The 27,986-nt window shown below is 38.4% G+C and overlaps 2 protein-coding genes across 5 annotated transcripts in view; both read left to right on the forward strand.

Moving 5' to 3' along the window:
- The first annotated feature begins 1,866 nt into the window (after positions 1 to 1,866).
- On the forward strand, positions 1,867 to 14,050 carry LOC129776758 (protein HBS1). 3 transcript variants are annotated; one of them, XM_055782589.1, is made up of 7 exons: positions 1,867 to 1,898; positions 2,211 to 2,366; positions 2,422 to 2,636; positions 2,719 to 2,950; positions 12,284 to 12,840; positions 12,901 to 13,306; positions 13,365 to 14,050. In XM_055782589.1, the coding sequence occupies exons 2-7, from the start codon at positions 2,327 to 2,329 to the stop codon at positions 13,994 to 13,996; spliced, it is 2,082 nt and encodes a 693-aa protein (XP_055638564.1). In that variant the 5' UTR covers positions 1,867 to 1,898; positions 2,211 to 2,326; the 3' UTR covers positions 13,997 to 14,050. The 3 variants fall into 3 exon arrangements, with proteins under 3 accessions (XP_055638564.1, XP_055638563.1, XP_055638562.1); XM_055782588.1 differs by lacking the exon at positions 1,867 to 1,898 and adding an exon at positions 1,907 to 2,118; XM_055782587.1 differs by lacking the exon at positions 1,867 to 1,898 and having other exon boundaries at positions 1,907 to 2,366.
- Positions 14,051 to 19,007: 4,957 nt separating this feature from the next.
- Positions 19,008 to 27,986, forward strand: part of LOC129776757 (protein kinase C) — a 34,509-nt gene continuing 25,530 nt past the window's right edge. The window contains exon 1 of one of the 2 annotated variants that reach the window (XM_055782585.1): positions 19,008 to 19,760. In XM_055782585.1, the coding sequence (XP_055638560.1) occupies positions 19,610 to 19,760 (151 nt within the window). In that variant the 5' untranslated portion in view covers positions 19,008 to 19,609. The remainder of the gene's footprint in view (positions 19,761 to 27,986) is intronic. The other variant, XM_055782584.1, reaches the window with a different exon arrangement.

A 27,986-nucleotide genomic window follows, 5' to 3' on the forward strand; every position in this document is an offset into this window, starting at 1 on the left:
TTTCAATCGCACTCATTGTGAAGGATTGTAAATCCGGCATTATTGTAGAAAAAAAAATCGCGCTCAATGTGGATGATTGAAAATCCGGCGTAACAGTGGAATATAATTTTACATTTCATATTTTTTATGTTTTTAAATTTATTTAATTTTATTTTTTTTCAAGAATTATATTATAACCCACTACCCTTGTGATTTTACCGCCAGTAGAATGAAATAAATTTGTCTGTAGCTTCCGAAAACATCATTCGTTTTCTAACCACAAAGTAGAGCTCATATGCTAAGGCCTTCATTCTAGCATGTAGCTGTGGCAGCAGCAGAAATAGCGGAAGCGGTAGTGGAGGAAACTGTGACAGCGGGCAACGAGTTTCGATTTTGTTGTCATCAAATAGACTATTTTTATTTGCATAGGGATTCGACTCTAATTCTAAATCTAGCTTATTATCAGACATGTACAGTAAGTTCCATTTAATGCAGCATTTTTCTAATTGGACAGACCTGTAATGCGACAAGTTTCATTGGACATTTTTGTAAACATCGAGTTCGGGGCGCAAATTATGGCCCCACATTGAAAGTCGCCACGAGACGTCGACACTATACCATTGTCATCGCGAATGTCCAATAACAGGACAAAATCTCCTCTAATGCGACACTGAGTGGTGCCTCGGTATGCTGATTTAGAAGGAAGGTCTTGTATTATAGAGACTTTAAACTTTTGCAGTTCATTCGTCTCTAGCTGATTTAGAGACAATTTTCTGTATATATATATATTTATATATATATTTTTTTTTTAACTTGAATTTTTTAATGAACTTTTCAGATCCAAAAAAACAACACTTATCTCGCAAGTTGGAAAAATTCTGTCAGAATTTGACAGCTTCACTTGCCTCTCTAGTCGAACTAACGAACTCCGGGTTTGTGCTTAACCGACAATCCTTTTCACTCCTCATACTGTGACATTGTGAGTTACTAAAAAACGATTATTTTTTAAATTAAAAACACAGCTAAAATAGCTTATTCAAATGGAAGCAGTAGACAACGAGATGTATAAATAATTACGCCACGAGGTATGAAGTGTGTGATATCGAAGTTATATACTCACACACTCCACCGTCTTCTCCACCCTTCAGCCTGGTTTAGAGTTCCCGTGAACGTGAACTTGAACAGGTGGTGGAATAGTACGATCCAAGACGGGTCTATGGTACTAGGTGAGGCCGTTTCGTCACTAAGTTGGTTAGGGGAGCGGTATATGAAAACAGTACGGAAGAAAGCAGAAGGGGAATTATTTCCTTGAAGCGTGAAAGAGACAGACTGATCACGAGCGAGCTCCGGCACAAGCGTATTGTGTTTTGTTTACAAACAAAACACAGTAGATTTCCAAGATGGCTGAAGAGTGGTTTTAGCAAGTTGGCCCACCTTAGGATATACTTCTACGCGCCTTGAGTACGATCATTTCACGGTGAACTACATTGCGAACATACAACTCAAAAAATCGTGGTGAATAGAATAATTTTGTTCACGTTCACGTTCATATTAAAAGTTCGGCAATAAACGTGAAGTAAATAAACATCGATCTTCAATAAAGTAATTCGGTTAAAATATACAGTTGTTCACGAATCAACCCAAAGCAACGAAGTTTTTTAACCCGCGCAGAGATCCGATTGAATGAAATTTCATCCATATCAAAATTTTCATTCAAAACTAGAAAATTGCTAAACATATCCTATTACAGTTCACGGTGAAATAATTTTCAGAATGCCTTGGGACATTTGAACGTGAACATGAACGGGGAAATATTTTGACGTCTATATTCACCACTGTTTTCATGTTCACGTTCACCGAAGTCGGTGAACTATGGTGAGTTCACCAACATCTCGATTCCACGGTGGAAATTCAGAACCGTTGTGAAATATTGAATTAATCCACTTTTATCAATATGAATTGTGTTTAAACATGTTTTTCGACTAGAAAATGTTTCTTCCTATCGTTTCAAGATGTTTTCCTCGCGATTTATATATGGACTGATGAATTATTAACAAAAAAGTGTTTGTCCGCGTTCACGTTCACGGGAACTCTAAACCTACCTTTATATAGGAATCACTGCCAACTGACATACCTAAAGTGATAATGCGTGTTTCTGTTGTTCTATTGGCAGCTTATTTTCTTTGCAATCAGACGTAATCAATAATTTATTTTTTTATAAATCTTTCAAGAAATGAATTAACGACGGGTACGGTGTGAATTGGCTAGGGTGCCCTTACAACGTAACTCAAATGTTCTGAGAATCTTTGTGCTAAATACAAGAGAAAAACAGTGATATTGAAGCAGAATGTCTCGCCATCGGAATGTTCGTTCGTTGAATTACGAAGGTGCAATATTTGGTTCACTTTTTTATCTCTGGTGATTGTGAATTTTGTGTTCCAGAATACGATGATGATGATGACTATCATTACGGTCAGTCAGTGGAAGACGAATGTATCTCTCCAACGGATGCTCAACAATGGATCTATGATAGGGCAAAAGGTGAGCAGAGCATGTCTGCTTTCCTGGCAAACAACCGAGATATTGAAGAAGAGGATGATGATGAATTGGAAGCAGATCGCGAAGAAGACAAGAGACACGCAAGACGAGATTCAGAGGTTGTTATAACGAATCGTATCATTAGTTTTTCAATTTTAAACCAGCAACAGTTGAAAACTAACTTCCGCATTTTGTCTTTAGTGCTATCAACTTCCGGAATTGAATGACGTAGATCGAACGCGATTGGTTTCGTGCATGGACGAAATTAGGAACATTGTCGGTGAATCAGTCACCGATAGGCAACTGGTTGAAGCAATTATGAAACACAATTACGATTTCAATAAAGCTTTGGATGAAGTTCTGAACAGTAGCAAGGCGTCGGCTACTTCCGTCGAAAACGTCAGGAAGGATAATTTGGAACCTGTCGAAAAAGGTGACTATTTGAAAATTTTATTCCTTTCCGTTTATGAGCAATTTCTAATGCCCTCACGCGTTTTTGTAATCTGGATCGTTATAACATATCTGCACCAAATGAATCTTTCGAAAAAACTGAGACTGAACAACCATTCTTTCTACTAGGCCGTATGAATAAAAACAAAATTCACCTTTACTTCATTCGAGCAGTGAGATTAAGTTTTTACTACGTTTGGTATGAATAAAAGAAACAACAAAATATTTACTTTTCGAAAATGGATGTTTAGCTGATTTCGTATGAATAAAACAGCATTCATCAAGTATTTACTTCGATATTATCAAGTATGCTCATGAGCATACTTTGGATCTGAAAACACTATCATTCGTTTTGATGTCATATCCGATTTATGTTTAATGCTGCTATCTTGTGCTTGAAGTTAAACAAGTTAACGATCCGCATTGATGGCATTGAGCTTCGTTTACTAGTTCAGGGGAGCGTAAAAAATTGATTGATTTTCAGGCGGAATGAACACGTTTTTAAAATTTAAATTATGAATGAAAAATAACCTTTCCGTACCAATTTGGCATTCTGTTCAAATGAAAAACACTTTTGTTTGCAGGTGGTGAAAAACTCTTGTACGATATTGTTTCTGAAGACAACTTTATATTATAACGAAAAGTTTCAGTAATGATGTTGGAAATGTATAGACAAAGGGTTAAATAAAAGTCGGAAAAAGTGTTTTAAGTGATTAAATGATGTGAACATTTTCATTCAAATTTTAACATTTGAAAACTGGCTTCGTGTCTTCTAATATGATAGGTATTACACTAACGAGATAGGGACCTATTCCTTTTTCATCGCGAATTCACGCTTTGTCCAAAAAGAACGTTTTGAAACGAAACCTAAACAATCAGTTGATAGATGTTTGACAAAGTAAAAACTATGTTCGAATTCGAAAATCAAATTAGTAAAGTAAACTTTTATTCATACGGATTCAAGTAAATACTAGCAAAGTTTACTTTACTTGGAAACGGGCAGAATAAGTAAATTCTTTTTTTTATTCATACGACCTAATGCCTCCTGTTTCACGTTGTGATAGCGTTTCACAACATTTTGCAAGAATTTGTGGCAGTGTTGGCAGTTTGATTGCTGTTAATTCAAGTTTCTTCCGTTTTTTCTGAAGTCATTTGTTTTTCTGTTTCAAAATAATCACAACGTTACACACTGACCATACGCAAATTCATGCAATGCTCTTACGATTGCTGGTGAAATATATTCGCTTATTTCATATAAAATCGGGTGAGCGTAGACTACTATCATCAGAATTATCTATACTCTCTCTCAATCTTGTAGTTAATGTAGTGTTGACAGTTTTTAACATATTTCCAAATGTCTCTTCTATTTTCACGTTCAATTTGGTGTTTTCAACGAATGTGTACCTTGCTTGGATTGCTTACGGAAGGTAAGATTTTACAATTCCCAAAATTTTTACAGCAAATATAACAGTGAAACAAACGCCGCAATTTTGTCTACCTGCGGTGCGTTTCGGAACCTGTCCAGGGCAAGGAAAGGAAATCCCAACGCTGATTGCTAATCTCAGTGATTTGGTTAAAATGCGCGTGAAGAAAAATCAAATGGATGTCGTAAATATTAGCGATGAAGAGAAAACTGATGATGAGACTGAAGGTCATGCGTTAACGCCTAAACTGTCCGACCTATCAATCGGTACCAGCGACAGCGGAATGGTTTCATCGTCTCCTTCAGAAAGTACATTTTCCAATCTAACCGACTTGGCACGTTTCCACTTACAGTCCAAGGGGGAAACCCCGACCGGAAGCCCACTAGGCGTTGGCTTTACTGTACCAAACATTTTCAACACGCCATCTATTAGACCACCACCTGGTTACAACGGTTCTACTTCAAAATTTAAAACGCAAACACCACTCGGGACGAAGGATTGGATAGTAGATCTGAAATCAGCTTTGATAAAAGATAAATCTGAAGTTACCCTTCGTCCAAAAATTACTCAATCGAAGGAAGTACCAATCCATTATGGATTCATTGATTGTGACATTGTCGAGACGAAACCGATTATAGACGAATCTTGCTCGATCGATTGCTCCGCAATTATGAAACAGACATTTGTTAATATTTCTACGGTGTCCTCTGGTTTAGGCAAAGTTTTATGTGTACGTTATCGGAAACGACAGAAAACGCGTATCCAACATGGTTTCATAAGCAAACCCGATGTAGTGCCTTTCCGTTTCAATGTTCCTTCACCGGATGATATCATTCTTGGGCATATGAGAAAGAATTGCAGATACCAATAGCAGTGATTGTTCTGGTACCATTATTCAGCGCCTAATGCTACCGAGGACCTGAGATGAACAATTGAAAAAACCAGGAACAATATTTTTTTTTTTTTTGATCAGCTGTATTTGTAGTCTACATTTATTTAATAACAAACTATTGCACCACATTTTACACATGTCACTTTTTAATGGTATTTTAAATATTCGATGTTCAAATAGATAAGCAAAGTATTCAACATGTCTTCAATGTTATTGTTGGTTGTGAAACCTTCCGAAGTAAATAATTCCGTGTTCTCTATAGTAGGTTCTATCGATTTATTATAAACTGATTTTTGTTTCAATTTCTATATATCCAAAAATCTCGTGTTACGATGTTTGTGCTTCGTTTCGTTCTTCGAAACGGCTCGACCGAAATTATGCACAAAAGCTTGGTAGGCATGAGAATAGGTCGTCAATTATATATGGTACCGCTAGGAATCCGACTACCATATATTTAATATCGATTAGGTTGGCGCTATGCAGAAAAAATCTGACTGCCTTTTTTATAAATTTAGATTCATGTATATAACCCTAAATTTAAAAAACATTTTTTATTTTTAATCGCGATTTTAGTATGTTTGTTTGAGCAGTATTCAAATAATTTTACCGTTGTTCGTTTTTCAAACATAACCAATTTATTTACGTTGTTATGACTCCTATACTCGCGCATTGGTCTTCCAGACCGAGAAATCAATAATTCGTTCATTTCTCAGAAAACATCAACTCCACTACTTTGCGATTCTCTCTAGCTTCATCTCTATTCGTCGTTCGTCATCGTTTAGCGTATCCCATGTGTTGGTAAGAAGGGGACGTGTCACTTTTTTACACTTTCGGTCTGACACACCGACGCGAATATAGGAGTAACTTTTTTGGACAAGTGCATTTTTTCATATTCTAGAATATTGTTGAATGGAATGTATAAATTAATGTTAGTGGCGTGGAATATTTATCCAGAAGGTCGTTATACATTCTTCTCTTCGATAAAAGACCCGAAAAACACGCAACAACTGCATGAAATGTAACAAATATGTTTGTTTCGAGCATGCACTTATGCTATGTTCTGATTCTTACTCCAATGAAACCACAATCGAATAATACGTTTTTATGTTATTTTAAAGCTCTTTGTACTTCCATGAATTATATTCAGTTGCTTACTTTCAATTAATGACAGTGAAAAATTCAAATTTCGTTATTTGTGTTGGAGTATCAAAAAATACTCTACTTTAAAGCTAAGAGAGAGGAGCCAGCTCGCGTTTGTTGTGATCACCCCTATGTCAGCGCGAACCAGTCACGGTGAACCAAGGGGAAGTATTGAAATATGTAGAAAATTTCAACATGATATTTTTTTGCAAGACGTTTTATGTGAAAATAATGTTGACGTTGGACTACATTTTTCATTTCTATACTGGGGTGTAAGTTCAAGGCATCGAGAATGAGAGTGTTACATTGGAGAAACAGGATTTTGAGCAATAAACCCTCTTCGCCGGTTGAAAGAAATGGTATGATAACCGCTTCATTCCAAAGAAAGAAATCTACGCGTTATATGTGTGTTACTTATTGATCCAAAAACTTGTTTCAATAGCTCAAAAATTGTTTTGAAAGCAAGCTATTGAAATCACAAAAATCTGTATATAAGTAGGTGCCAGCTCCACTCAATTATAATTGTACAGCGGTTAGATCATTTTGGAACAGTTACTGCTGCAAAAAAACAAACTTGCTGCTGTGAAGAAGGCGACCAGCAAGAAGAAAGCTGCTGGTGTGGCTGCCCGAAAGCAAAAGCCAAACAAATCCTCAAAAATCGTTGCATGCAAGCCGAAAACGCCGAACTCATAGAAATCAGTAGCAGCTTCGAAAAAACCTACCATCGCTACACATAACGCACAACACGAGAGAAAACAAGATAGTGTTTTCAGCAAATCAAATCCAGTTCTTTTCAGAAAGAGTTTATCAAATACTGCGGTCAAATACATTCTTTTTGTAATTTCTTCGATCAAGTGCGATCAACGTAAGATTACATCTTTCGAGCACTTATTAGGAGTACAATGAATCTTGAGAAAGACAATTCATTCCTGCTCGACACTCGCACTAAAACTGTTCACTCATCAATGTCACAAACGGGAAGTGGGTGTTGTGAGGGAGGGCAGAGTGAGCGCAACATTTATGCAGATTGATTGGACGACAGATATGTTGTATATGGGAAATGGTATACAAATTATATTACACATAAAGGGGAGAAAGAATCTAGAAAGAATCTATTGGTTCACCTTCACTATCGGTCAATTCGATTGGATCTTCAGTGATACTATTGCCTTGATTAAACCTGCATGTCAAATTTGAATATTGCATATGGTCCATCAGTGATGGGCAGGAATATCATGGCAAAGATGACGAGAGACTGGTGGTATAATTCTCATCTTCATCCGAATGCCTGTTAAAAATGCAGACACAGCATCCTTTTTAGTCAACCTAGTATTATTTCCATCGGACACAAACAAAATTCCCTCAAAATGCACCTGAGAGAAATCAATGTTGGCTATTTTCATTGGAAGATAAGCTCTTATTTTATGTATTCCACATACACACAGGTTTTTTTACGCGGGGGATACGTATCTCGTAAAAAAACCGCGTTAATTGGAAAATCCGCGTAAAACAATCTGGGTGTACGCTGCACATTCAAATTGCATCGGAGATAGACAATCATCGCCCACATTGCAAAAATCGATTCGTCGAGCTTGCAGCAATAGATCAACCTGGAACCAGTGAAAGAATACAAGAATTCGCGAAAACTGAATGAACGATCGGAAAAAGTCAAATGGGCCCAAAACACCCATAAATTCACACAAGATCTCCACCGACAAACGAATCATAAAAGTCAGTTTGCTTCTAATTTTGGATTTTGTTTTAGAAATCATAGAAATAATTCTTTAGGACAACTATATCGAAATTATCAAAAGTAAAAAATGTTTGAATGGGCCGATGCCGCTAGAAGCCATGATGTGGGTTGACCTGGTACATCTTTTATTATAATATGATTATTATAATAAATAATATGATCAGTGTTCAAATTTTTACCCCCCATATATTCCTGTTAGACGCAGTCCTATGTTAAAAATCAAATCGGAGATAAAACGCACAAATGTACTCACTAACAAAGTTTCACGTCAAGTTTGAACACTTTTCTCATAAATGAATGACAACAACTTGCTTGATTGAAATTGTCAGTTTGGAATTTTCTTGATGAGAATGCGTAAAAAGAATAAGAAGAAAACAAACTATCTGTCATTCAGCTGGCTCCTCTCTCTCAGCTTTAAAGGAGGCTGAATTAGATGACGATAATAAAGACGAAGAAAACATATTTTTTGGAGTTTTTTCATTCATTTATACCCTCTTCTTCAAATGAATGCAAATAAAGCCTGAAAAATACACAATGGCAACATTACAGAGAAATTCAATTTTCGGTCTGTGACACCGTGCGCGAGTAAACGTGTTATGATTTTGCACGCGAGTACAGGAGGGTTAAATGACAGATAGCGCTACACCTCTTCATCGAACTTCCATCCATACATACACAAGCAAGCTCAATTTGAGCTGGAAGCCTTTTAGAATTTGCACAATGAAGTGTTTAAATTTTTCAATTCACACTTGCTCGGATTACAAAATGACGATCCCGCTATTGTCCTCAATCCTGAAAAAACACAAGCTAAAGAGCAAGTATGCAGATTCAATGTGCAAGCGTTGCTGGAATCATGGTAGGTGTAGCGAGAAATTGTGATTCGAAGAATTCATCGTTGACACACACCATTCATACGACTCTCGCCATGTTCTCCAATGGCACCTAACGTTCACCTTCTCAAGTATTTAGTTGAGATTTCTATGCCAAGCAATACGCCTTGAATATATTCTGAGTGACAAACTCTAGAATATGTGTGACTATAGTGTTAGTCAGTAGGGTTTCTGTGATCAAAAATCCGTTTGGACTAGATTTTCAGTCATCTACTGCGTTATACGCGATTTTCGCTATCGGAGGTGACGTTGCCAGATTATTCCGCTGGTAATCGTGGTTCTACAGTATTATGGCGGGTTTACATTAGGGAGATCTATAGCTATAGATGGATTTATTCACGTGAAAATAGGTGTAAACGGGTGAGAATAAATATGATACACTTATTCGAGGTATATATAACTTGAATAAATTCAGCATATGTAAACGCTTGTGAATTTCTCACTGGTGAGAAATCACTAAAGTTGGATGCAGTTCTACTTCAGGTGAATAAATTCATTGAAAATATGAATATATTCATTATAGAAGTTCACGCTAGTGTAAACGGTTGATGCGATTTCTATAAATCTCATCATATTTCTTCACATGAATATATCACTAGTCTAAACCCACCCTTACACAAACATTAAAAAACGAGACCCCGCCACAGATATTTCATACATTATGAACATCTTTTCTAATTTGGAATTAATATTTATGAACATGCGGTTAGAGGACTCGAACAAATAAGATAGTGCGCGCGATGGATTTTTATGTATATCATAGGATGTTTCGACGTGGTCCGGACTACGCCATTCTACGATGTCGTGAGCTGTGCCAACAATTTATGGTCGACATGTACGCGAAGGTAAAGTGCGAATGATTGCAATACCTAGGACACAATCAACAAAAGCGGCGTAATGAAGAATACATTCACTTGTGAGACGCTATCATAAACAAAGCCTACACAGTTTTTGCTATTGTCAATCCAAAACGCAGTACATTGTCATGTGTAATTTCATGGCAAAGCATTGCGTGTGTGTTCAAATAAAAAATGAAGTGCGGTCGGATTGAATCCCACATTTTGCTGGATGTTTCTGTTGAGTTGAAGAAGCGAGGATTACCCCATACACACATTTTTAGTTTGGTTAGTCGGCAAAATGTGGCCCTGAGAAAATGGATAGTGTAATTTCCTCGGAAATTCCAAATCTGTCTACTGAACAACTACTCACCCGTATTCTGAAATCCGATCGAATCAGAATTACCCGAACGTATCGTAATTTTGTATTCTGCGAAAATGGAGACGGAGCCTTCTTGACGTTCGGAATAAACGCAGCGCCAACATCACGTTTGACCATCACCTTCTGGTTGGCGAGATCCACTTGTGCCGCCTTTCACGGATCCAGCGACAGGTGAAGAGACTTGGACTGCGATTCAACATACGCCAACTAGAAGATCCAGCTGTGAAAAGGTCGTTCGTTGGTGGGCTTGAGACTCGAGCAGAGGATATTCTGAAATGTGGCAACGTAGAAAAACAGTGGACGGCCATCAAGAACGCCTTCATCGAGAGTAGTGAGAATAACCTGGGCCAGCTGCACACCCAGAGGAAAGAGTGGATCACGTATGGAACCTAGCAGATGATGGAGGAGCGTAGAGGAGCTAAAGCCGCGATTGAGCGGGCGAAAACCATAGGAGCCAAAAACGAAACCCGTTAACAGTAAGCGGTTCTGGAGAAGGAAGTTAAACGCTCCTGTAGGCGGGACAAGCGTAGGTGGACTGTGTGCGATAATTGGCGAGGCATCATGTTACTGTGTATTGTTCTGAAAGATCTGTGCAAAGTCATCCTAGAACGGATACAGGAGAAGAACGACAGGACCCTCAGACGGCAGCAGGCAGGATTTCATGCCGGAAGATCTTGTGTGGACCATATTGTCACACTCCGCATCATCCTGGAGCAGATCAACGAATTCCAAGAGTCCCTATATTTGGTTTTCATTGACTACGAAAAAGCTTTTGAGCGACTCAATCACGAAAATCTGTGGGGTGCCTTGAAACTCAAAGGAGTCCCAGATAAAATCGTCAATCTCATCGAAGTGCAATGCGAGGCTTTCACGTGCAGTGTCCTGCAGAATGGAGCTTTGTCCGACCCGATCCGGGTAGTCGCCGGTGTGAGGCAAGGATGTATACCATCATCGCTACGATTCCTCATCGTATTTGACGAGATCATGGCGGGTGCAATTGACCACGTACCGAACCGTGGGCTGCTTTGGCAGCCTGTTACTATGAATAATCTGAACGACTTCGAGCTGGCTGATGATGTTGTACTAATAACACAACGGCGCCCGGATGTGCAGAATAAGCTGGATTACCTTGCGGAACGCTCCTCTGCTGCAGGTCTCAAAAGACCAAATCCTTGGATGTAAACGTGAACAATCGCCCGAACTTCACAGTAGCGGTGCAAGCAGTGGAGATCGTAGAAAGCTTTCAATATTTTGGCAGCCAGATAGGGTCGGATGGTGGTACCAGGATCGACAGAGGTGCACGGATCAAGAAGGCGAGGACTGCTTTTGCGAGTTTACGAAATGTGTGGAAAACCAACCAGATAAGTTTTCACACCAAAATCCGAATCTTCAACTCGTACGTGAAATCCGTGCTGTTGTATGCCAGCGAGACGTGGTGTGTATTACCGGAGAACATAAAAAAGCTGCAGGTCTTCGTCACCCGATGCCTGCGGTACATAATTCATGTCTGGTGGCCTCACAGCTGAATCTCGAACTTCGTGAGGTGAGGACATTGACATGGAAAATCGTTTCATAGTACCTTATTCGCCTACGTTGAGCAAAACATTCAATCCTCATATTCATGCAGTTTTGTTGAAGAGCAATAAATACATTTGCAAGTCCTTGAATAAAGGAAGGAAAATTACAGTTTCAAATATAGAATAACGGTATGAATACTCCTTGATTTAATGTAAACGACGAAATAATATGGTTTCAAACAGGCTGGTACAAACCTTCATTCAGATCGTTTCATTCGTTCTTTATTATCGGTCACATTCGATTAATTTTATAGATTGTTAAAACATTCAAACACACCTTCAATACATTAGTTTTATGTTTTATTTAACACCCAAAATATTCACTAGAAATAATAGTCAATAGTCAATATATACTAACCCTATTAGATTTGTGTTCATGGAAAAAAGATATTGCTCCAAGATACACTTTAAACTTTCCCCAGGTATAAGTGCACTTTTAATGAAGAAATCAGAAAAGCTGCTCCACCAGAATCAGTCGCTGCTGACAACGGCTATCCCGACTGGAGATCCATTGAAGCCTTCTATACTGATTACGCCAACTGTCAAAAGAGCTGGCGTCACACTCGGTTTCGATGTCCCCACTAGTCCCAGGACTCTCTCACCTTCGGCATCTGGTCGTAATACACCAGAATCAAGCGATGAATCGAAGCAACAGAATCAATCGTTTAAACAGCTCCCAAAAGAGCCACAGCGCAACGCTCAGGACCTGTTCAAGAAGGAGCGCGGCTCGGATAAGCAACATATTCACATGGTAGTGATAGGACATGTAGATGCTGGCAAGAGTACGCTCATGGGGCATTTACTCTACGACACCGATAATATTCCTCAACGAGTAATGTTGAAAAATGAACATGAGAGTAAAAAATTAGGCAAGCAGAGTTTTATGTATGCGTGGGTGTTGGATGAAACAGGAGAGGAACGCGAACGTGGCATTACAATGGACGTCGGATGTTCGAAGTTTGAAACAGATAATAAACAGGTTTTTGTTTCGGAGCGGCAATGCAGCAGAGCACCAATTTTAATGTTATTTACTTTTTAGATAACGCTGTTGGATGCACCTGGACATAAGGATTTCATTCCAAATATGATCTCAGGAGCAAATCAAGCGGACGTTGCACTGCTTGTAGTTGATGCCACGAGGGGTGAATTCGAGACAGGATTCGAACAAGGAGGCCAAACGAGAGAGCATGCCCTGCTAGTGCGTTCATTAGGTGTGAATCAGCTGGGAGTAGTTGTGAACAAATTGGACACAGTGAATTGGTCTAAAGACCGTTTCGATGAAATCGTAAGCAAATTGAAGGTGTTCCTAAAGCAGGCTGGGTTCAAGGAGTCTGATGTGACTTACGTTCCCTGCTCAGGCCTAACCGGTCAAAATTTAGTCAAAGATCCAACTGATCCCGAGCTATTGAAATGGTATAAAGGTCCCACATTGCTGAAGGTCATAGGTGAGTATTCTCATTGAGTATAGTTGATCCGATAGTTATATTCGAATAACATTTTCAGACTGCTTCAAAACACCAGAGCGCTCGATTGATAAACCCTTTCGAATGCCAGTTTCGGATATTTTCAAAGGTACGGGATCTGTGTTTTGTATATCTGGTCGCATTGAATCCGGTATCATTTGTGCGAACGACAAAGTGCTCGTGTGTCCTAGCAAAGAGCAAGCCGTTGTTAAGAACATTACGATAGAAGAGGTGCAATATACGACCTGTTTTGCTGGCGACCAGGTCTCCATCACGTTGGCAAACATCGATGTTGCGAACATTGCTGTAGGGTACATACTCAGTGACATCTACAATCCAATCCCTCTGTCAACAAGGATTCGCGCCCGTATTGTGGTGTTTAATATCAAAGTCCCCATTACAATGGGCTATCCAGTCCTTCTGCATCACCAGTCACTGATTGAACCAGCAATAATTTACAAACTGAAAGCACAACTTCATAAAGGTACAGGCGAAGTGATCAAGAAAAATCCCCGTTTTTTGGGTAACAATTCATGTGCCCTGGTTGATATTGAATTTCAGCGACCTATTTGCATGGAGCGTTACGCTGACTGCAAAGAACTCGGGAGAATCATGTTGCGAGTCGGTGGAGTAACCATTGCTGCCGGACTCGTTACAGACATTGTTAAATAGAGTCAGTTTTTTTTTTTGGAATATTAAGGCCAAACGAATGTAAATTTGTTCGAAATAAATATAACGTTTTGCGCCAAGCATAAATGTAAGTACAAATATCACAGTTCCCTTTAATGCAATGTGATCCTAATTATGGTGCTCTGTTGAGCGTGCGTACCTAACATTATGATATGCAAAACATGTATAACACAACTAGTTTTAAAATAGAAACGAACGATTCATTACTACGTACAAATTTATTAAATTAATAGCAATCCTTTTTTTTTCAAAGTTCATTCCGAATGTCGTTCGAACGATTCCCGGATAAGATCATGAGTAAAATAAGGCAACAACTCGCTAAAGCTCGGTCGGACTTTACTAAAGGATCTTATCCTATGTTTCAAACTAACTGAGCAATCAGTGGAACACAGGTTTGTGTGCGAGAGACCGCCGCTTCCGGTGATGGTTCGGCGGCCGACTCTTCTTCTTCTTCTTCTTCAATGGCACTAACGTTCCTAGAGGAACTTCGCCGTCTCAACGTAGTATTATTACTTGCGCCATTTTTATTAGTACTTAGTTGAGATTTCTATGCCAAATAACACGCCTTGAATGAATTCTGAGTGGCAAGCTCTAGAATACGCGTGATCACAGTGCAAGTCGGAGGAAATTTCTTTGACGAAAAATTCCCCCGACCAGAACGGGAATCGAACCCGAACACCCGGCATGTTAGTTATGACGCTAACCACTCGGCCACGGGAGCGGCCGACTCAGATCGCGTCATTTCGGCAACTTGTAGTCGCCTCAATTCCTCATCCTCGTTAGATGGGGACTTTGGACGCATTACATAGACCTCAGAATAAATTCCGAAAAACAGAAACGTAAAAATAAATTTAAAATAAAAGTTACGTATTTTCTGTATGGCAGAAAACGCAGAAAAAACATCATGGGTATACCCAGGATGTTTTTCCCGCGTCAGAATATTTCTAGTCTACTTGTGACATATCGCTTTTTCTCACGTGTTATTTCTGTTACTCTTACTTTTTTTGTGACACTCCCCCTCCGTGGACAAGCGTGGACATTTGTTATATCCCTTCCCCTTTTGTCCACGTGGACTTTCCTAATTCTTTTTGGAAAAAAATAACGGAAATAATTTATTGTTTCATTTGATTTTTTTTTTTATCTTCGCTTATTTTTCGTCGGCCTATTTCCGCCACTTTAGTGCCAATCACCGACATCAGGGAGGCGACTCCACCTGTTCCTACCTATCAGACTCAACAACTCATGAGCCGGGCCATCTTCTTTTACTTCCGCTCCGAAGGAAGACGTAACCAGAGATTTTTCGCCTCAGAAAATCCCAACGACGCCAGCTGGGATTGAACCCAGGCCGATCGGATTGTGAGGCTGTTACGCTAACCATACAACCATTCATTTGATGTTTGTTTCTATTTTTTGTTTTTTTTTGTCAAAAGAAAGTTGAAGGTTTGTATTCGAACCATGACTGCACAGTTGACGTAGGATTATGTAACTATATTTGATATGTGGATTTTGAATCATAATATCATAATGTTAAATGAATAAAGATATGATGTTGTTAAAAAACAAAGATTGAGATTGTGTTATTTCTAATGTGTTAATGTCTTGCGTTATAGAGAGAGGTGGCTCAAAATTCGTTTTTTATACGTTATGTATTTTGGGCACAGTAGCACAGTAGCGATTTGTTCTTTATTCTTAGATTTCTTCAACCTTACTCTGGAAGTTATTTGTATCGCTCTTCTGGCTAAATTCTGCGCGTAGTAAAAAAATATGCCATAACTGTTCCTGACAATGGTTTCACATTCAGCATCCCAAAATTGTTCAGTCATTTCGTTACGAATTTACGAAATGGTCTGTAATAAATTGAATCAATTGTTCGCCCTTTGGAAGTATATTTCCACTTATACTTTAGCCATTGAGACTGAAAAAATGTTCCAGAGCATAAAAATAGCAAGGAAAGAATTGCGATGTTACCTTATAGCAACGGCACGAGATGTCACAAATTCAAAGTTATTGTAATCAGTAAATTTAAAAAAAAACAAGGTGTTTGAGGAAACCAAAGCAGACCATCAAACAGATGGTTATAGTTGATAATTCCTTAATATTTTCCTTCGTTGATCGTATTTTTTTACATATTTACGTTGGAGAGCTTTAACCCTTCTCTTCGTCGGCCGAGGCATTTTGATTGAATGTAATACTTTTCCGTTTACCCATTTTGACAGCAGAGGCAGCCGTGGCAGTCTTCCAAGCTCTGCAATACAATTATCTTAACCAATGTTAAAGTTGCTAAAACTTATATTATAATAATTATTGTATTGATATGAACACAATTTTATTTTATTGAATAGGAATAACATTTTATTGAGTGGTATTTATAGCTGTTTCGATGATGTTGTCTGGCGTCAGTGTCGAAAAAATTAACGATGCTTTCACCAATATAACAAAATCATTGCGGAAAATTTAAAAATTAAAATTTAACTTTCAGAGCACTAGCTTAAGTTTTTCGACGTTTTTCATTATACATTGCGACGTCAAATGAAAATTTAATATCTTGTGAGTAATCGATTAGGGTTTAGTTGATAATACTTGATGGGAAGTGTGCCAAAAAGATAATTTTCTACACTTTGTTTCGCAAATTATTGGATTATTTGGCATATCGGGCGAGGGGTGAGGGAGGGCGATGAAAGAAATGAGCGCAATTGTGGTAGCCATTTGTGGCTTCCTTCCACCTTCACCTTAAAAGGTTCGAGCTTCTCCACGAATGTTTAGATTGCGTTCATCATGTCGTTGCTGAGTCGATTTAGAGACATACGAGTCATCGAAACGTCCAAAGTACGAGCGTAATTATTTTTTTATTTATTTTGCTTCTGCAATTCCTACAGAACAAGTCATTTCCGCACTTATCCGTGCTCTCACTTGCAACAAATCGACTCTGTGTGGGATTAATCAGTGATGTGGCAAAATTGATAACACTTGAAACACTACGTTGGTTTTGGCATATATTTCCTAATCAAGATGACACACAGTAAGGGAGGACTGACGTATGAAACGTTAGGATTAGAAGAGTAGTATTCGTGACTTCCCCCTACTCTTTCTTTGTGATTCTTTTTCCTCTTTTACGCTTTAAGGTTTTAATTTCTTCTTCAGGACTCCTTTCATATCATTCGCATCGCCACTGAGAATTACTGATGGATGTATTCAGGGTAGGGTAGAAGAAGCACTTTACTTCGGTATTATCGATGAGTTTCATAAATTAACCGGACAAACGTAATGCATCAGGCAAATGTATGCCGTCCGACGCTCGCTAAAGGTCGGTCGAGCATTGCCAAAGGATCGTATCCTGTGTTTCATACAAACCGGACAATCAGTGGAACATAGGTTTGCGTGCGAGAAAATGCGAAATAATCGCTGAAATTAAACAAAATATCTGATCACCTCTCCTAGAATATGTGCACAGACGTCGAAACTGTTGATTTGTCGCAAATATCAGTTCAATTAAACTAAATTTCACTAGAAATTCATTAACCCATTAGTGCCCAGCGTATGAAATTTAATACGCAAAAATGCCCGTTTTGAAAAACTGGTTTTGATGAAACTAAAGTGTTAAGCGCATTTTGAATGATACCACATGACAATTTAAGAGTGTTTTTTGTGTCAGTGTCATTTTATCTGTCGTTTTTGTTGTTTTGTTGTGTATTGAAGCTTGCAAAGTTCGAGTTTAATGGAGTCGCAAAAGTGAACATAAATTTATCAAAGTTTTATCTCTTAAAGGATTCTAAATTGCTCAAATCTGTGACACAACACTACTAAACGAGTGTAAAAAATTATATCTAGCAAAAAATCCGAAGAAAATTATGAAACTGCAAAAAATCTATGTTCACTTTTGAGCGTATGAAATTTCATACGCTGTGCAACTACAATATATTTTTCTTTCAATAGGATATATCAGCTTCCCGATAATCCGGAGGAGCTGTACAATTATTACAATTAACAGAGACGCTTTCGAAAATCTAGTGTCAACAAATGATATTGACTTTGTCATCGTGCCCCCAAGCGGTGGCGACAGCGATGTGGATGCTGGAGGACGGCCCTTCCGGTTTTGGCAAACAAATGAATGTCGAGAGCAACATTGAACGAGGCCAACCACAAGAATGCTCCTCGGGCAGCAGCAAGAAGCGGAGAGCCAGACACTGGGAAAGAATGACTTAAATTCGGATGAGTGACATAAATCCAGCAAGGATCGAGTTCATGCAGATCAAGCCTAAACTCTCGAAGTCGTCGGAAGTTAGGTTTGACGGAATAAATCATTTCATTAATACGAATCCAACTGGTACCCAACGAAGGTGTGCGTATTGCAACCGATGTACGACATTTATTTGCTTGAAGTGTGAAGTGGTTTTGCACCCTTCGGAGTGCTTTTTCCGGTACCATACTCAGTGATACTAAATCCGATTCACTGCCGTTCTACGCATAACTGTACTATGTTCTATGCAATCCCTATGAATCGTGGGGCAATTATGTGTAGAACGGCAGTACACGAAAGTGAATAAACCATGAAAATGGTTGTTGAAGTTGGATTTTATGAAATAAAATCGTTTTGTTCGATGATTTCCATTTTTGATACTGTATCGGCTCAGCGTATGAAATTTCATACGTCAGATATCTCAACTTCCAAAGAACTCCAAACGAAAATATTGCGCTAATAATTTCTCTGAGTGTAATGACCACCTGTCATTTTCAGCAAATTGCGATATTGCTCTTGCTACAAAACAGCTGTCAAAAATCTTATAAGAAACAGAAATATGACAATGTGTGCAGTGAGAGCTCCCATGGATGTTGATGCATACACAACGCAATGATGGGTGAAGAAAGCTAGCCTTCACTAGAGAGGAAAATCTCATACTCGTGCCAACGTGAGAACTTCACCATCATCATCGAAGTTAGCACACTTGTAAGGGCATTCATACCAATACAGGTCCAGTCACTGAGAGTCGAATTCTCCGCGAATATAGTTGCTACAAGGCAAAACTGATATACGCTGATACAGTAGGTTTTGATGTGTTCCATATATCCAAAATCCGTCCCAAAGTCCCGTTTCTCCGAGCAAAGAGCGATATTGTTCTCGCTCACTAGCGCTGGTGGCTGCGTTTTCTTCTGAGCCCGTCAGTCAGTCAGTCAGTGAAAAAAGGTTTGATGGTGCAGAAATGTACGGGAAGTGAAAAATTCGACGTTTTTCTCCTCTGGGTTGAAGGACCAATAGCAGAAAGATACACACAGAAAAGGAGGAAAATCTATCAATTTTGTGATATGTATTAGGTATCATAAGTTTTTGGATTGTGCGGGAGTGATCAATTTTTTTGTGGTGCAGTGCAACTTGGATTCGTAGCGAGAAATTTTCATGGGGTACAAATAGATCTCGTGAAGATTTGTGAGCCTGCATAGCAATGATATGAAGTGTCGAGTGTGAAGAAGGGGAAAATAATAAAAAGCAAAACTAGTGTGGAATATCGATTTCGTTCATCGTGCCTGAACCCCAAATCTAGGATATAAGCAACACGCATCTCCTTCAAAGCTGGAAACTGGGACTCCAAGGACGAGAAGATGTTTACGGGTACACTACGTTTGAAAGTCTGTGAAGCCTGTGGCCTGAGGCCTACGGACTTCCAGACGCGACATACGATGACTTTCGGCAGACTCGGTGATCAACTCATCGATCCGTATGTCTCGATAGATGTCGACGAAAAGTTCATAGGTAAAAAAATATTAAATTGCAAACTAATAAAAGAAAAAGAGATTGTATAATTTAGCCTCATGGAATAGGTATGGAAGCTGCGTCATATATAACTACTAGAAACCTTGAAATTTGGAAAAATTTCCGCTGGAAAATTATTGCTCCACCGCTAGGAGGAATTGTGAAGAGGAAAATATTGCATGAGAAAATTCTTCCTCTCATATTGACATTCGAAAATCACAATTGTAGTGGGAAATGAAAATGGCTGCCAGTCAGAAGGAGGATGGAAATTTATTCGGGAAAATCAGGGGAGAAATTTTCTCACACACCTATTTTGACTGGGACAATAGCATCTCACATCCAATCTAATTCTGGATTCCTGGCCGCCAAATTTTTGTTCAATTTTTCGAAAAGCTGAAATGGTTCAGGCAAATGCTCTGAAGGGATTCTATGGTCCTGGATTTCCCTAGAGCTCATAGTGTGTGTAGCGAAAGTAACGGATAAGAAAATTCTCCCTTTTGGGGAAAAAATCGTGGTGGGAGAGATAGAGCGAGAGAGTTGAGGACAGTGTGTACGTGCGTATGCTTCGCCCAATACGCGCGTATAAGCTCGCACGACATTGTTGCCATCGACATGAGATTACCTTGTTTATGTTGGTAAATATTTATTCAAAATTATTTTGTCAAATATTCATCACTTGACAGATGTATTTCTGGAACTGAACCAAAAATTCTTTTTTCCGGTTGCTTGTACTTAGTTGTTTTTATTTATTTTTATACATTCAACAAAATTACGGATGAAATTATGAATCCATAACATGGCATAGAAACTGTCCGTTGGAGAGATCTGAGTCGTGAGTTTCTTCATGAACAATGGAATTTTAGTAGCAGCCCAATGTGAACTGGCAGTCCTGCTTCAGTTATAGCCAGTGAACATAATGTAACGGAACGTGAGAAAAATCATGACTGAGGAAAACACACAGTATGGACGGAATATTTCAACATTCCTCTCATTCATTTTCACGCACACACTTCCTTCCGCGTTTTCTCGTTACAACCATTGACCACATTCTTTCCTGATTTCCCTAATTTTCAATACACATCGCATGATAACGAAATCTTTAGCAGAAAGATTCGCATTCTGAAAATTCGACGGTGCATCCATGCTAAAGGTTGCACTAGTGACAGAATTTGATAACCGAAACGGCAGTAATGATGAATGTTGTGTCTCACATGAAAATGAAGAACAGAAGACACATTATATTGAAATAGATGTCTATGTTTGAAAGGGAAATATTAAGATCATTACTGCAATTTCTGGTAGACGGAAGGTCCTTTTGTCTGGAAGTTTCCTTGCTTGTAACATTTCACAGTATCACAAGTAGGCGTTAATGCGGGGGATGAAAAAGCCGTTCAGCAACCTTTGACCTTTCTAAGATCAACTGCCAAGATACTGTCATAGTCAACCACAAACCATAATGAAGATGTTTTTTTAACGAACGTGTATTGTTGATCTTACTACTTTTATATCGAGTTCGTTTTACGTTCTATAAATTGATTTACATGGTTAATTGTGTATTCACTCTGATGAGGTATTACTATTTATATTTGAGGTGAACGATTAAATTGGTAAACCGATTCTGTTTGATAATTTGGTTATTGAACAATCGATATAATGTTCGATCTTTGTTGGCTTCCTCTAATTGAAGGTACAGTTAACTACCGTTTTCTCACAAAATCCGAACACTTAAACTTTGTTGGCCATTAAACAGTGTCTCATTAATCAAAACGGTACTGTTTCGCGAATTTAATATGATTTTTTGATACAATAGAGCCTTTTTTTCAATTGAATACAATGAAATTTATTTAAAAACTACATACTCATGGTAAGAAACTAAAAATATGTTCAATTACATATGTCTCAAATTCCGAATACCATTTTTGTCACTGACTCAAATTCCGAACAGCAAAAATTCAAATGATGTACATATTCCTGGTGTCTCTAAAAATTCATAACTTTTGAACTACTGGTCCGATTCAGATGATCGATATATCAAATTAAAGCCAATTAGCTTTATTTTTTTGGAAAAAACTACACTCTCAGAAATTTGGATTTTGTTTTTGTATCAGAGATCATTCTTATTCTTATTGCTCATTCTTATCGTTTTTAAGTTATGATTTTCCAAAGGATTTTTTTTTCTTGAAATAAGTCATATCAAATATACAGGGTTTTCCAACTTTAAATTCCGAAAGTAAATTGAAATAAAACACACTTAGAATTTGAATTTCGATGAAACTTTTATTTCAAATTAAAGTTTGGTTCATGCCATTATGTGTGAAATACAACATCATTCAAATGTCCACCTAGGGCTTCCTCGCACACCTTGATCCGGAACAGGTAATTTTCGATGACTTTTCGGCACATATGGGGCGGTATCTCGGTCATAACTTCACGAATGTTGTCTTTCAAATGTTCAAGAGTTTGCGGAGAGTTGGCATAGACACGGTCTTTCGCATAACCCCACAAAAAAAAAGTCTAGCGGGTTCAAATCGCATGATTGGCATCACCAAAACACGAAATTATGCGTCCCTCAAATTTCGTTCGCAATATGGCCATGTTCGGTCGTATTGTGTGGCACGTGGTGCCGTCCTGCTGAAACCACATGTCATCCGTATCCATATCTTCAATTTTTGGCAAAAAAAAATCGGTTAACATGCGGCCATAGCGCTCACCATTCACAGTTACCGTCTTGCCGTCCTCATTTTCAAAGAAATACGGCCCGATGACTCCACCAGACCATAATGCGCACCAAACAGTGACTTTTGGCGGAAGCAATGGCCTCTCAACAATCACGTGTGGATTTTCTGAGCCCCATATACGGAAATTTTGGGTGTTCACATAGCCACCGAGCTAGAAATGTGCCTCATCGCTGAAGAAAATTTGATGCGAAAATTCAGCATTTTGTTGCTGTTGTTGTTCGTTCACCCAATCGACGTAGGCCCGACGCATTCCACATTTGCCGGTTTTTCATCATAATTCATAATTTCAGTATAATTTAACAAAATTAACACGTTGTGCGATGCTAAAACGATCCATATTGTAAAATGGCAGACATTCAACTAACGATATGACCCTTTGGTTGACAGCTATGTCAAACGGTTGTCAGCGCAGGGCTGTATACTTTCGGAAGCCCGAAATGGAAAACCCTGTATAGCTTTTTTTTTCAAACTGTATATAATAGAAACGAAAATTGTATATAACCGAATCATATATAATCGAGTCCGATCTGTTACTTCAGGAATCCGGTTTTGTTATTGTGGTTTTAGTTGAAAACCTGATCAAGAATATCATTTTTACTCTCGTTGATTTGCGCCTGCGACCTATGTTCTGCAAGGAAAGGAACGGAATTTGCTGGGTTTTTCCTTCACATAATCAAATTTAAAGCCTCTTAAAAACAAAAAAAAAAGAATGAAGAAAGCGATTTTAACACTTTTATTGTACATTGCTGTGAAATTGTTCCCCTTTTTCTCGTCTTGGCCACTGCCACTGGAGTATTGTGCGACTCAAATGTTGGATCTACTACACGGTCCCTCATACCAGAATATTATGGTTTAATACTTCTGTGTTATCTGTACTTTTAATGCGTTATCTAGTTATCTAGATCACGCGCAGAATATTAGCAAACCAAAGAACCATTTCTGAGTGAAGTTGTGATCAGACTCAATACAGACTCAATTTTTTTCGCTGTTAAAATGTCGAATGATCATTAGGAAGTTTTTTTTAAATCCAACGATTGAAAATTTGCTACTGGAAGGAGAATTCCTCAAAAGCTGTGCAAACCAGGCGAAAGACCTTCCGGTCCCGGGCCAACGATGGAAGAGGGAATCTTGGAGTTCATTTGTTATTTTCATCGGGAATTACAAGAATGGTCAAAATCGTCTAAAGAAGAAGCCGAAATTTTTGAAACAAATTAAGCTTGACGTATGTTACACCTGACAGCGAACTGAAAAAATCGGTTTGAAGATCTGGCAACTACGAAGTTTTGGAAAGGCAGCTTTTGCTGGAAACTCCATAGACATTCGAAGGCCGCTGAAATTAATTCTAATGATGTCATAGATGAGATTGCATTGGATGTTTTACAGTTTATCTTGAAGCGGGACTTTGAAGAATCGAAATCGGATGTTACAGAATAATTACGTCCACGCAACAATCATCAGCGATGGAGATCGATCCACGGTCGAAATAAGATCGATTCATCCATACAAATGCTCTGCTCTGCAAGACACATCGGGCTGCTGTTCTATTAATAACTCAACCATGATCATTAACTGGATAATGGAAGAACAGAAGGAATACTCTTACGCCTAAATGGCTACTGTGCAAATGTACCATATGCAATGGTGTAGAAGGGAATACTCTTACGCCGAAGAATGGCAACTGTGTAATGTGCTATTTATAAATACGATAAACATGTGACATGTACACGATTAAAATTCGGCTCTTTTACAGCTAGAATGCAAATGAACCTATAATAAACAAATCAGATAAATAAAAGTGATTTCACTACTCGTCTGAGCGTTCTAGCGCCCTATGTTATGCAAGTACACTACGAGTGAGACTCGGTGTTGTACGGGAAATGGTTAGCAACCCCAAGTGTAACCGTAATAAACTACGTCGGTTAACATCAATAGTAATTGAGAAAATACGTTCACTGGGATATACCCATCTGTTGGATGCTACAATGCGTATTTTTGATCTTGTTGGGCAGTGACTTGGCACAATAAGTGTGTTCCAAACAAAAAACGACGTATAGATGAGGATAAAACTAACCAAAATATTGAAGATTCACAAGCTCCATCAAATGGTCTGGAGTTCGATAATGCATACGTGTGGTAGTGTTGGCAATAGTTAGAAAATGCATCAGTTTTGGCTGAGTGTTGATGGAGTAGTGCCATAACTGATACGAGGGTCCTTAAAAAAATAAGTTTCAGTGCCTCAGAAATCGCGCAAAAATAAAGTTAGGACAAAAAACAAGGTGATTTTCGTAATCTACGTTGTATTTTCTATTTTTCTACATAATCGTCGTAATGTTCGAGTCATTTTTCAACTCGTGCCATTTTTCTATTCCGAGCGCGAAGTGCGTAGCGTCCAACTTTTTGAAGTACAACTGCGTCACGAATTTCTTCAGTGTTATCGAATTGTTGACCACCGAACGCCTATTTCATCACCGGGAATAAGCGATAGTCGCTAGGGGCGATGTCTGGGGAGTAAGAAGGTTGCTCGAACACAGTCCATTTGAATTTTCTTTTATTTTTCTCGAACTTCGTACGTGTAAGCGATTCGCATTGACAGCGGTACGGTGTCGACAACTGGATACGACATTAGTTCCTATGAGGCAATTTATTCTTTATCAGATTAGAAAACAGGTCACGTTTTTATGAAATAAAGTTAACGTTAATAACTATTTTCACTGCGAACGGATTCTGATGATTTGCATACCAATCGAATTGGAAATTCTCTAAGATTTGTTTGATATGCATTACAATTCCTTAATCCCTAAACGTTTTAAATTAATGAAAATTGGAAGCATTCCCATTTTCCCATAAATTTGTTCTGCCGATTTGTGTGCTTCTCGCACCCGTACCGTCAATAACGAACAACTAATGCATTCGTTTCTGCCCGTTTCCAACTTGATTAGTATAAATAAGCCATCCACGATGTGAACGCAGACCACTTCTCGTTTGGTGGTCATCGGAGCAACATCGTTGCTGGCGAACATCGAGCGAGAATGGATTCTTTTCCTGTCGGGAAAGACAAGGGAAGGAGGAGTATGGAGTTTTTTCTACTGATGGAATGGAATGAAACCACAGTTGCTAGCGAGGAGTAAGTAAGTGAAACACAACGAGCGGACATCACCCACATCACATCACTCCTCGCTAGCAACTGTGGTTACATTTACCTTACATTTTTTCCACTCGAAACTTTGAAATAGACCCCTATATTGAAAGGTTAGACATAGTCCCACGTCAAAACAAGCGGGTTGAATAATATAATGCCGTGGTTCTACGTCGAAAATGCGGTCGTGTCTTAGATACAACCCCTTACATTTTTTTGAGTTTTTTTGAAGGTTTAAGGGGGCAAGAAACGTTTCTTTGGTGAGTAGACACTCCTTCCCCCTCTCTAAGGGGGGGCTGCCATACAAATGAAACACAAATTTTTGCATAACTCGAGAACTAATCAAGCAAATTGTGCCAAATTTGGCATGTGAAGGTTTCTATCGTGAATCAACACTTCCCCCTCTCTCTAAGGGGAAGGGGGACTACCATACATATGGAGCATAAATTTCTGCATAACTCAAGAACTGTTCAAGCAAATGGAACCAATTTCGGTATATTGAGGTTGTAGGAGGCAATACACGTTTCTATGGTGGTTTGACACTCCCCCCTTAGGGAGGGGGGGTTGCATTACTCGAGAATCAATCACGCAAACGGAACCAAAATTGTGATGTGAGGGATTTTGGGTACGAGAAATGTTCATATTATGGTAAGAAAAATTTTCGGAAAACTCTGAAGAAAATGGGAAAATTTGCCTAAGTTCAATTCCCCTATATTCTACAATTTCATAGTGACAAGCGTTGTTAGTCCATTTGATGTTTGCGCTAGCGAAATTGATCTTTGTTCGAAAGTAGAAATGGATTTTAAGGTTAAAACTCACTCACAAATGGAATGTGATAAAACTCACTCCTATAGTTTTTTATATCAATATAAATAAAAATGGATCGCCGAATGTGTTGATATGAGCAAAACTCGAGGAAAGAATTTTCCGATTTAGGGCTGTCTTCATTCTATCAAATTTTCTGTATCTGTATAACAATTCTGCGATTGGACCTATGAACGTGCGCTTAGTAAGAAAACGTGAGTGTGATAACGAAAAATGATTTTTTGGCAGGACGAAGTTTGCCGGGTCAGCTAGTTTTCTATAAATTTTCAGATATTCTCACCAAAACTTACCATTATAATATAAAATTATCTTCAGACACAATTTTTGTACGACATTTTTTCACTACTTGCAGGCAAAAGAGATTTTCATTTACATAGAGTACTAATTTGATTTAGGAAAAATAATTTTTATTTATAATTTTCATTTTGAGAGTGGGTTCAATCCTTCTGCAACCCCGTATTGTCATGCTCACTCCCCAAATTCGTAATACGAAACTCAATGCCATCAACGCGAATAGCGAAATTAAACGAACAACTTACAGATGTCTCCGTAGGAGATGAAAAGTAGTGCACCGGGTTAATTAGCTTTCGTTGTGTTATAAACACATAGTATGGAGGTAATCAGATTGGCTTCTGACATAAATTATTTATTATTCAATGGCTAAAAAGATTTTGTCATTTAGCGGTGTTAATACTTATTTTTAAAGAAATTTGTTTTGAATATGTACAGTTAGAAGCTAATCAAGTGCTTTGATATTAAAGTTTTATAATATTCAAAAAATGGAGTTAATCGATTTGGCAAGTGAAGCATCTTAATAGTGGGGGGAATACAGAAAAAGGTTTGTAATATTTACGTATGTATATCTTCGAAATTTCATGAAAGTATGGGAACAGGGTTGAGAATTTATGAGAACTAACGTTAAGATTAGTAATACTTTACAATTTATAATTTCCCGATAATGTCAAGAACGGCCAGCGACAAGCCAAGTAATCCAAATTAGCGCTGCCGGCGCCAAGCGAATATTTTTTTTACGAAACGTGCGGACGGCGAAGTCTCAAGTTCGAGAGAGCTAGCTTGTGCTCGAGAGTGCTAAATATCTCTCATGAGACCGTATGTCATATTGTGGTTGATTTTTTGTGCATGAGAAAAATCGCAGTACGACCAGTGCCAAATGAGCTCAATTTCTTTCAAAAATTTCATCGCAATCAAGTGGTTGAAGACACGCTTGAACGATAAAATTATGATCCCGCCTTCATCCAACGTATAATTGCTTTGTCCCGTGTGACTTTTTCCTATTTCCGAAACTCAAACAACCGCTTCATGGGACCCGTTTTGACAGAATTGAAAACATAAAAACGGTTTTGGAAGCGGTAATATAAATTTATGTGATAAATAAAGCGTTTTCTTTAAATACATAAATTACCGGTATACACTCTATCCAACTTCTATAAGACCAGGTAATGATCTTGCTGCTTTGTGTCATTGTAAACAAACAATGCTTCAATTTATATTCTAGTGTGTAGGTAT

The sequence above is a fragment of the Toxorhynchites rutilus genome, chromosome 3 (assembly GCF_029784135.1).
Source record: "Toxorhynchites rutilus septentrionalis strain SRP chromosome 3, ASM2978413v1, whole genome shotgun sequence".
Classification (NCBI taxonomy): Eukaryota; Metazoa; Arthropoda; class Insecta; order Diptera; family Culicidae; genus Toxorhynchites; species Toxorhynchites rutilus.

Coding starts and splice junctions, on each gene's coding strand:
- LOC129776758 (XM_055782589.1), top strand. CDS start 2,327: ATGTCTCGCCATCGGAATGTTCGTTCGTTGAATTACGAAG. Junction 2,637..2,718: donor ACGCAAGACGAGATTCAGAG/GTTGTTATAACG, acceptor TTTTGTCTTTAG/TGCTATCAACTTCCGGAATT. Junction 12,841..12,900: donor TTGAAACAGATAATAAACAG/GTTTTTGTTTCG, acceptor TTTACTTTTTAG/ATAACGCTGTTGGATGCACC.